This window comes from Coregonus clupeaformis, chromosome 26 (assembly GCF_020615455.1).
Source record: "Coregonus clupeaformis isolate EN_2021a chromosome 26, ASM2061545v1, whole genome shotgun sequence".
Lineage (NCBI taxonomy): Eukaryota > Metazoa > Chordata > Actinopteri > Salmoniformes > Salmonidae > Coregonus > Coregonus clupeaformis.
This window is the reverse complement of record NC_059217.1, coordinates 40,893,449-40,905,108: the sequence shown is the minus strand read 5'-3', so window position 1 is coordinate 40,905,108 and position 11,660 is coordinate 40,893,449. Positions and strand designations below refer to the sequence as shown.

General features: G+C 42.2%; 1 protein-coding gene across 1 annotated transcript in view; it reads right to left on the bottom strand.

Moving 5' to 3' along the window:
- Positions 1–1,509: 1,509 nt before the first annotated feature.
- LOC121539917 (fibroblast growth factor 10-like) overlaps positions 1,510–11,660 on the bottom strand; it is a 36,963-nt gene continuing 26,812 nt past the window's right edge. The window contains exons 2-3 of the mRNA XM_041848563.2: positions 3,160–3,263; positions 1,510–2,120 (exon numbers count right to left, since the gene is read on the bottom strand). Coding sequence (XP_041704497.1) covers positions 1,926–2,120; positions 3,160–3,263 — 299 coding nt within the window. The 3' untranslated portion in view covers positions 1,510–1,925. The remainder of the gene's footprint in view (positions 2,121–3,159; positions 3,264–11,660) is intronic.

Below are 11,660 nucleotides of genomic sequence, written 5' to 3'. Positions count from 1 at the left end.
ATGATGATGATGCAGATTATGTAACTCTGATGGAGATGCTGACAACGCAAAACAATCAAGGCAAGTACAGTACATTACATGAGAGGCAAAAAGGTCCCTCTTTTTGAATGTAGCTAACTGAAGAGATGTTGAGCATGTTAGCATAAGTGACTCCTTGAACATTGGGTAATTTAGGTGCATTTTATTGACGTTCAAGCTGAACACGAACCAAGACACTCACTAATGTTGTTTTGATGACAGAATTCAATTGACAGACTACCTAATAGCTGACTAATAGTTGAAACAGGTGTTCTTGTAGATCCTCATTGCTGACCATTCAGATGATGGTTGCAGTGGGAGGAGGTGCCATATTGCAGTAACATACAGTTTAGACTAGAATATGGACTGGAATACAATTAGGATTTTGAACTAGACACAAAATGGAGACAATAACATCAACTTCAAATGTTATACGGTACAAAAAGGTTTAAATATATTAAAAGTTCTATTTGCAGCAGGTTTTTCAAAATGTTAGCAAGACATGACAAGATAATGCGAAAACCAGCTACCATACGTACAAAATTAATGGGTTAAGTCCTATCAACCTAGTGGAGGCTGCTGAGGGGAGGATGGCTCATAATAATGGATGGAGCGGAGTAAATGGAATGGCATCAAACACATGGAAACCATGGCAACCATGTGTTTGATGTTGTTGATACCTTTCCACCTGTTCCGCTCCAACCATTACCACATGCCTGTCCTCCCCAATTAAGGTGCCACCGACCTCCTATGATACAACAAAGGGAGTACCATATGCATTTAACTAACATATCTACTGAATTCTGGAACTAACATGTCAACTGAATTCTGGAACTAACATATCTACTGAATTCTGGAACTAACATATCTACTGAATTCTGGAACTAACATATCAGAGACAATGTCGTGAGTCCCACTTTCAAAGATTGAGCCCTGAGCTAGTGGTCTAGGATTATTGGATGAAAGAAGGAGGCTAAAGTACACTTCTGCAACGCTCACAAGTTCCTTTCAGAAACCCAGAAGACCCGATAGCCTTCTAGTCTATGTTTATTCTATTCTACTGAGCCATTTACTTTGTTCGTATTCTTATATTTTATTATTTCTTATTGTTGTTGCGTTGTCGAGAAGGAACCTGCAAGGAACATTTCATTGGATGATGTATACTGTGCGTATCCTGTACATACGAATAATAAAACTTGAAACTTGAAACTAGCCATGTCTTACAGCAGACATCCATGGGTATCAATGTACATAAGTCCAAACGTTTTCGTCAACATGGAATTCTGTCCCCTCTGTATGAAGTCCACTGAAGTGCAGAGTCCTTTGCAGCATTGATTGTAAAGGCCTTTCAGTATCTTTAGAGAATCCTCTCTCTTGCTCAGATGAACATATTTGACAACCTAAATCAATGTCCTGTTCACCGTTTGTCAAGTTTCTTTTACATCGGCAGTCCATTGCTTTAACAGCATATTTTAAGGTCATTAAGGGGGCAATATATATATACAATACTCGTACCCTTTAGAGGGAGGATATGTTTCAATTACACACTTTCTCAGAGGACGGTGGTGTCAAAATGACTCCTTGACACAGAAGAGCATCATCAATATTATCCCTTGGCTTGATAATCGATCATAATAATAATAGACATACTGTTTACACAATATTAGCAGCTTTATTTCTGGACCTTACACTAAAGGGGGGGGGGTTGAATAACTTAAACTTACTGTATTATGCCCCCAAGGCGATCTCGACAAACAAAATAGTTTATACAACCCCAACAAATGTACATATATGGGAGAGGGTATGGATATAATAATCATCATCATCATAATTGTATTCATAGTTATCTTGATAACCACAACACTAGTAGGAGGGACTGGCTGCAGAGCATGAGTCCAGTTGTCCAGCTATAAGGGCAGCATGGGGAGGAAGTGAGTGGAGGGATGTCTCCTCCGGGCTTTGTGACCTCGCCGGGGCTTCCCCCTGCCGTTCAGAGATACGAACATCTGCCTGCCGCCGTGTTTCCAGCGCAGGGAGGCATACGTGTTGTAGCCGTTCTCCTCGATGCGCTCCTTGAACTTACAGTTAGGGTTGTACTTCACCTGCAGGGGAGGGAGGGTTGGATCATGGCCAAGAAGATATAACAATATAAAAACATGTATTTTTAGCAGATAATCGGATGATAATGAAGCGTTAATCTGCTATGTAAAATGTTTTGATTGTCATCTATCTGATTGTAATCTCTTCCTTGATCCACTTCTGAGGCAAAGAACAGAAGCAGGGATTTGTGTCAATATACAGGCACAGCCTAGCCAACAAAGCCCTCTCCTCTTTGCCATGGGTGGTTGGAGCTTCTTAACTGTACGTAGGTATGACGTAAAATATATGACCATGAAAAGAGATTCTGGAGCAGTCCCCTCTACATGCCACTATCAGGCTGAGATCACAGGGCCCTTATGGAGATAGCATCAGCCCAGCGTGATTCTCCTGCTTAATGGTCATTAAGGGAGGTTTCAGTGGGAGGTGAATGGGGAGGCTCTTGGAGGCTGAGTGAGTTCATCTATGTCCTGTTTATGCTGGTGGCAGGGTGAAATAATGGTCTGCAACTCATCACAGCTTCACAGTACTGACTAATTGCCAGCTCCAGAGTTCTCTCTCTCTCTCTCGCTGAGCTGTAAAACACTTAGATACCACGCCATAGGCAGCCTCATTACATGACAGAGAGAGAGAAAGAGAGAGAGAAAGAGAGGGAGGGAAAGAACGAGAGAGCTGTGTGTGAGCACAACAACTGGCAGACGGCACGCAAGACCGTCACATCTGCCTCTGTTGTCATCTTAGTTCAGCCTCCATTTCTTGGCCATCTGCAGTATTTTGACAGTGGAACAAGCCTCTCTTCAAGACTTGCATGCGAGCATCACCTGCAGCTATTATCAGGCTGGGCCCAGGTGTATAGCCATGATTGATATTGCAACTATTAAAACTTGAAACTTTAAACTCTGGCCTGCTGTGGATTTGCCTAGTGGAGACCTCAAAGACTCACTTGAATGGAATGATCTGTGTTTGGAGGAAACATCAGGCTCCCCTGGCTAGAACCTGGCCGCCCATGGTGTCTCATGAAAGAATGTTGCAAGGTGTACCTACCGATCCAAAGAGTGTGCCTTTTTTGGACATGGCTAAGTACAGCCCGGTGCTGACTGATTTGATGGCGACGACTCCCACACTGACAGATCGGATTTCCATTAGACCTGAAAAATAAGGAACAGGAGTCTCTGTTAGAACAGGGGAGTTTTCCATCATAAGCCACTCTATCATTACCGATTAGGAAACCAGACGGGCATATGCTCTGGGGGAAGGTTTTTCCCAAGACAAGAGAGAAAAAAAACTGGATATGCACAGTGGCCCATTTAAATGATTCCCTTTGTGAAGAGACATCTACAACCCAGTTCCTCAACAATCGGCTCACTGGGAACTACTAGACTGCAGAGACACAAATACATTTGAAAATAGGCTGTGTCATCATTCAGAAATACAGTGATATGATTCAAATCAGCCATTTCAAAAACATATCATAAACAATATTCAAGAGGGAAGATCAAAAAATAAAATAAAATAAAAATTATTCTGTGTCTGGAAGTACGGTGTGATTTATGCAATGAAATGAGAACTCCCAGTCTTTTAATGAATTCTGAGCCAGACAACATTTTCCCGAGCTCACTGTATCTAAACCCTCTCAGTAGACTGACTGTAGCATACATCACAAAGAGTATTATGGGCTGGGTCCCCGTCTGGACAGGGAGGGAGTGCTATCATCCCAGACCAAACACTGACACTCCACCCAGATGATGCCCGGTGTTGTTTACCAGGGAGACACAAAGCAGGGTCTGATGGCCACTTACACCAACCTCTTACCCATTTGTCAATGAAAGACCTGGCAGTGCTGCAGGCTAATTGTTTCCTCTGGGCACTGATTGCAAACAAATGCCATGTGGCTTGGTCTTGATCTGGTTTTAGTCTACACAAAAAGCCCTTAGCCATTGTCATGGTGATAGACAGAAATGTTTTGGAGATGACCTGTGGGTCTTACCACGGGGGCCTGAATAGGACCTAATTGCTGGATCCGCAGCTCCCTTGGAGAACTCCTTCTGTCTTACCTTCAAAGGCACCCTGATGTGGCCTGCTATCAGATCTGAGTACACATCCCTCCCAACAGACATCACAAGCCATGGAAACCCATTTTTGGAGGAGAAAAAATCTTGAGAAACATGCTGTTATTTTCTCCTCTTATGGGCACCTCTGAATGTTGCTGAAAAAGGAAATGAGGCTAACAACAATCTGTTGCCTTTGGACAGGGCCTGTAAACACAGTAACACATCAAGGTGCTGAAGGAGATGTGGACCTCGTTCCAGTACATTTGACATTTAGCAGACACTCTTATCCAGAGCGACTTACATTTTCATACTGGCCCCCCGTGGGAAACGAACCCACAACCCTGGCATTGCAAGCGCCATGCTCTACCAACTGAGCTACAGGGGACTACAGTAGGAAATTAAGTAGGAGCCGTAAACTCGCGAAGCGCCCAGACCAGTGATGCAGCGCTGCTCATGCAGAACCACATGTGCTGAAGGGGGCAGCGAGTAGGTTTCCAAGTAGGGACGCTGGTTAAACCCATCCAGCGATGAAAAATGAACGCGCTCACCAGGGTACGAGCAGGTGTTACTCTCCCGCCACTGCCATCTTTCCCCCATTTATTTATGTAAATCAGACTTTGTTTGGAAAGACATGAGGAAAAAGCTGTACTTCAGAGCAAGGGTTGGCTTAATATGTAAAAAAAAAAAAATAGTATTATAAACTGGGTGATTCGAGCCCTGAATGCTGATTGGCTGAAAGCTGTGGCATATCAGACCGAATACCACTGGTATGACAAAAATGTATTTTTACTGCTCTAATTACATTGGTAACCAGTTTATAATAGCAATAACCCACCTCGGGTGTTTGTGGTATATTGCCGTATCCAGGCACTCCGCGTTGCATTGTGCCTAAGAACAGCCCTTAGCTGTGGTATATTGGCCATATACCACATCCCCTTGGGCCTTATTGCTGAATTATATGTCAATCATTATTTGAATATGTTGGTAACCTATTGTATGAAAGTGATAATGCCGTAGAAGCCGGTGTTTGGAGGATATATTGGCACGGTTTGCAACACCCGTGCCAATATATCCTCCAAACACCGGCCTCACAGGCATTATCACTTATATAACAGAGAAGGGTAATGGTCTTAAGGACACTTAAGATCAGGGGAAGTTCTTATTCAGGTGAAATCAACAAGTGACATTGTGAAACCATGCACTAGATAAGACAACCAAAGACAGCGTCAGTTTCTCTTTCCTTCCTGAACCATGGAGCGATACACAGACTCACAGCTGCTACCACCACTATCCATGCTTACCAGGTGAGGTCATCCACATCAGACAAACACAGAGAGACAGAGAGGGTAAATACATAGACGACCTGTTGAGTGTCTTTCTTCTCTGACGTGTGTGTACATGAAGCCCCCTTCTCCACTCAGCTGCAGTGGTGAGGCCAGCCCAGGGCCAGTCAGCCAGCCAGGCCAGGCAGGTACCAATCCATCCAGCTGCACCCCCATCCCCATCCCTCTGATTCTTCAAGGGCACGTTAGCACTTTGATGGCAACGTCCCCTTTACGAGCTGTGTTTACAAACACTGGGCGTTACGGTGGCAGGGAGCGTGCAAGCGACTCATAAGCAATTAGGCCCAGGCAGGATGGTGATTGGTGCTCACCATGGGTTTATGGGGACTTGAAAACCGCTGGTGCCTGAAAGTGCTGCTGCCTCTAATTGCCATTATTTGCTGCTCTGAGCTCCAGGCACAGTAGGTGCTATCATGAGCCTCACTCTGATATGTAGATTGCAGTATGTACTAAAAGCGTGGAGTGGATGGCATGGTTACAATTACTTTTTCCCTGAGGTATCAAATGCAGGAACGTGGATATCTCACGTGTGAGAATGGTTTTGTATGGACGACCGTTTTGATATCAGGCTTCAAATAGACCTCATTAGACCTCATCGTGTTAAGGCTAATGACCATGAGTACTCACATTAGACCCATATGTAATGTGTGACAATATGGTGTGTCATATTTATGCAATGAGTGTTTCTGCTTTTTTCAATGCAATATTAACCAATTATTGCATGTAAACCAATTATTACATGTGCACATGCGATAAAGGAACTAGTGTTGAAAGAAAAGGTAGCTATTTGTAATCATGATGTTTATTATAACCCACTCTCTGCTGTGTTTAATCTGCTCTGTTGATGAGACAGGTAGGTTTAGCTTCTTTCTTACCCTTGGCAGGATCTGTTAACCTTTGACATGTTTTGGCCAGAGCTGTTAATAAGCTGAAGCTGCTATTACAAGCAAATCCCTATACAGGACTAGTCAAGTGTGGACCGACCATTTTTCTATCCTCTATGGGATTTTAAAGCATAGAAGGAGCCTTTTGCCCAGTCGTCTTTTACTCTTTCTCTTTTCTTTCCTTCCCCCTTTTTTGGAAGTGAGCCCCTTGTCAGATCATTCAGCCTTTTCTGACCTTGAAAGAAAAACGCAGAAAGGAAAGCGAGAGACTCTCACGGGGTTCCTTTTGTCAGACAAATGCTATGGGAGGAGGAGGGAGTGGGTACAGGGTGTAGGGGCTGGTAATAAAAAGGGGGGGGGGTCATAAAACTATGTCGACTCCAACTTGCCCCTCCGTCCCCCAATAACTCTTTGTTACTTACCTGAGAGGTGGAGGAGAGACAAGATCTTATTAATGACTGAGCTTTTTGTTGGACTTGGGGGTCGGGGGGTCGGGGGGACGGGGGACGGACGGACGTTCCCTCCCATCACAATTAAAAAGCAGGGGATAAGGGAGGAGGAGAATCGAATGAAAGATTTCTTGGGTTGCCCCCTTCAGCAGCCCTCCATGGCCCGGTGCTCGACCAGGAGAGAGCCTGGGAATCGTGGCGCTCCCACTGGGCGCTTGCTCTTGATTGACATACCTTTTCAGTTATTTCACAGTTTGCCTTTTAAATGGAGAGGTCCCTGATGTTTTTTTTTCTCTGCCCTCCTTTTCAAAACACAAGCTTTTCATGTTGGGTCTTCGCTGCTGGGCCTAATGGCTGTGACCAGCACCTTTGATCTGAGCTGACCCCCTCAGAGTGCTGAGGGCTGGGGACTGGGTCCAAGCAAATGTGTGTGTGTGTGTGTGTGTGTGTGTGTGTGTGTGTGTGTGTGTGTGTGTGTGTGTGTGTGTGTGTGTGTGTGTGTGTGTGTGTGTGTGTGTGTGTGTGTGTGTGTGTGTGTGTGTGTGTGTGTGTGTGGTTAAGGAAGGAGGGGACAAAGCCAGCATCACTCAATACTACTTTAAACACCTTGAAAGATTATCATGGGAACAAGAACTTGATAGCTGGTTGGATCTAAATTGTTTCAAACTGGCAGTTAACTTTTTATGTAGCATCACTCTGTTATTAAGCATACTATTTCTTCTTTATTCTCAATTTAGGTCACACGTTTTGAATGAATTTGCAGAATATGGGAATCTGTAGATCTCTACTACAGACAGACAGTTTTTACATTATGAAAAATGACAACATCAAAAGGGGATAAGGAAAATCATTAATATCAGCTTCAACTATACGTGTCTTTTTGAAGCTATGTGAGCCATATCAGTCTTATCAGTCTTATGTGAGCCAAATCAATCTTATCAGTCTTATGTGAGCCGTATCAGTCTTATCAGTTATGTGAGCCATATCAGTCTTATGTGAGCCATATCAGTCTTATCAATCTTAAGTGAGCCATATCAGTCTTTTTTTATTTTTATTTTTTTTAGTCATTTATCAGACACTCTTATCCAGAGCGACTTACGTGAGCTGTATCAGACTTATCAGTCTTATGTGAGCCATATCAGTCTTATCAGTCTTATGTGAGCCATATCAGTCTTATCAGTCTTATGTGAGCCATATCAGTCTTATCAGTCTTATGTGAGCCATATCAGTCTTATCAGTCTTATGTGAGCCGTATCAGCCTTATCAGTCTTATGTGAGCCGTATAAGTCTTATCAGTCCTATGTGAGCCATATCAGTCTTATGTGAGTCATATCAGTCTTATCAATCTTAAGTGAGCCATATCAGTCTTTATTTATTTTTATTTTTTTAAGTCATTTATCAGACACTCTTATCCAGAGCGACTTACGTGAGCTGTATCAGACTTATCAGTCTTATGTGAGCCATATCAGTCTTATCAGTCTTATGTGAGCCATATCAGTCTTATCAGTCTTATGTGAGCCGTATCAGCCTTATCAGTCTTATGTGAGCCGTATAAGTCTTATCAGTCCTATGTGAGCCATATCAGTCTTATGTGAGCCATATCAGTCTTATCAGTCTTATGTGAGCCTTATCAGTCTTATGTGAGCTGTATCGGACTTATCAGTCTTATGTGAGCCATATCAGTCTTATCAGTCTTATGTGAGCCATATCAGTCTTATCAGTCTTATGTGAGCCAAATCAATCTTATCAGTCTTATGTGAGCCGTATCAGTCTTATCAGTCTTATGTGAGCCATATCAGTCTTATGTGAGCCATATCAGTCTTATCAGTCTTATGTGAGCCATATCAGTCTTATCAGTCTTATGTGAGCCATATCAGTCTTAACAGTCTTTTTTTTGCCATATCAGTCTTATGTGAGCCATATCAGTCTTATCAGTCTTATGTGAGCCGTATCAGTCTTATCAGTCTTATGTGAGCCGTATCAGTCTTATCAGTCTTATGTGAGCTGTATCAGTCTTATCAGTCTTATGTGAGCCATATCAGTCTTATCAGTCTTTTGTGAGCCATATCAGTCTTATGTGAACCGTGTCAGTCTTATCAGTCTTATGTGAGCCGTATCAGTCTTATCAGTCTTATGTGAGCCGTATCAGCATTGTCAGTCTTATGTGAGCCGTATCAGTCTTATCAGTCTTATGTGAGCAATATCAGTCTTATCAGTCTTATGTGAGCCATATCAGTCTTATCAGTCTTATGTGAGCCATATCAGTCTTATCAGTCTTTTGTGAGCCATATCAGTCTTATGTGAGCCGTATCAGTCTTTTTAGTCTTATGTGAGCCGTATCAGTCTTATAAGTCTTATGTGAGCCGTATCAGTCTTATCAGTCTTATGTGAGCCATATCAGTCATATCAGTCTTTTGTGAGCCATATCAGTCTTATGTGAGCCTTATCAGACTTATCAGTCTTATGTGAGCCATATCAGTCTTACCAGTCTTATGTGAGCCGTATCAGTCTTATCAGTCTTATGTGAGCTGTATCAGGCTTATCCGGCTTATGTGAGCCATATCAGTCTTATCAGTCTTATGTGAGCCATATCAGTCTTATCAGTCTTATGTGAGCCGTATCAGTCTTATGTGAACCAGATCAGTCTTATTAGTCTTATGTGAGCCAAATCAGTCTTATCAGTCTTATGTGAGCCATATCAGTCTTATCAGTCTTATGTGAGCCATATCAGTCTTATCAGTCTTATGTGAGCCATATCAGTCTTATCAGCCTTTTGTGAATCATATCAGTCTTATGTGAGCTGGATCAGTCTTATCAGTCTTATGTGAGCCGTATCAGTCTTATCAGAATTATGTGAGCCGTATCAGTCTTATCACTCTTATGTGAGCTGTATCAGGCTTATCAGTCTTATCGGAGCCGTATCAGTCTTATCAGTCTTATGTGAGCCATATCAGTCTTATCAGTCTTATGTGAGCCGTATCAGTCTTATGTGAACCATATCAGTCTTATCAGTCTTATGTGAGCCATATCAGTCTTATCAGTCTTATGTGAGCCATATCAGTCTTATGTGAGCCGTATCAGTCTTATCAGTCTTATGTGAGCCGTATCAGTCTTATCAGTCTTATGTGAGCCATATCAGTCTTATGTGAGCCATATCAGTCTTACCAGTCTTATGTGAGCCGTATCAGTCTTATCAGTCTTATGTGAGCTGTATCAGGCTTATCCGGCTTATGTGAGCCATATCAGTCTTATCAGTCTTATGTTAGCCATATCAGTCTTATCAGTCTTATGTGAGCCGTATCAGTCTTATGTGAACCAGATCAGTCTTATCAGTCTTATGTGAGCCAAATCAGTCTTATCAGTCTTATGTGAGCCATATCAGTCTTATCAGTCTTATGTGAGCCATATCAGTCTTATCAGTCTTATGTGAGCCATATCAGTCTTATCAGCCTTTTGTGAATCATATCAGTCTTATGTGAGCTGGATCAGTCTTATCAGTCTTATGTGAGCCGTATCAGTCTTATCAGAATTATGTGAGCCGTATCAGTCTTATCACTCTTATGTGAGCTGTATTAGGCTTATCAGTCTTATCGGAGCCGTATCAGTCTTATCAGTCTTATGTGAGCCATATCAGTCTTATCAGTCTTATGTGAGCCGTATCAGTCTTATGTGAACCATATCAGTCTTATCAGTCTTATGTGAGCCATATCAGTCTTATCAGTCTTAAGTGAGCCATATCAGTCTTATGTGAGCCGTATCAGTCTTATCAGTCTTATGTGAGCCGTATCAGTCTTATCAGTCTTATGTGAGCCATATCAGTCTTATGTGAGCCATATCAGTCTTATCAGTCTTATGTGAGCCATATCAGTCTTATCAGTCTTATGTGAGCAATATCAGTCTTATCAGTCTTTTGTGAGCCATATCAGTCTTAAGTGAGCCGTATCAGTCTTATCAGTCATATGTGAGCCCGTATCAGTCTTATCAGTCTTATGTAAGCCGTATCAGTCTTATCAGTCTAATGTGAGCTGTATCAGGCTTATCAGTCTTATGTGAGCCATATCAGTCTTATCAGTCTCATGTGAGCCATATCAGTCTTATGTGAACCATATCAGTCTTATCAGTCTTATGTGAGCCGTATTAGTCTTATCAGTCTTATGTGAGCTGTATCAGGCTTATCAGTCTTATCTGAGCCATATCAGTCTTATCAGTCTTATGTGAGCCATATCAGTCTTATCAGTCTTATGTAAGCCATATCAGCATTATCAGTCTAATGTGAGCCATATCAGTCTTATCAGTCTTATGTGACCCATATCAGCATTATCAGTCTTATGTGAGCCATATCAGTCTAATCAGTCTTATGTGAGCCATATCAGTCTTATCAGTCTTATGTGACCCATATCAGTCTTATCAGTCTTATGTGAGCCGTATAAGTCTTATCAGTCTTATGTGAGCCATATCAGTCTTATCAGTCTTATGTGACCCATATCAGTCTTATGTGAGCCATATCAGTCTTATGTGAGCCAGATCAGTCTTGTGTTTGCCGTATCAGTCTTATCAGTCATATGTGAGCCGTATCAGTCTTATCAGTCTTATGTGAGCCATATCAGTCTTATCTGTCTTATGTGAGCCATATCAATCTTATGTGAACCATATCAGTCTTATCAGTCTCATATGAGCCATATCAGTCTTATCAGTCTTATGTGAGCCATATCATCATTATCTGTCTTATGTGAGCCATATCAGTCTCATCAGTCTTATGTGAGCCATATCAGTGTTATGTGAGCCTTATCAGCATTGTAAGTCTTATGTGAGCCATAT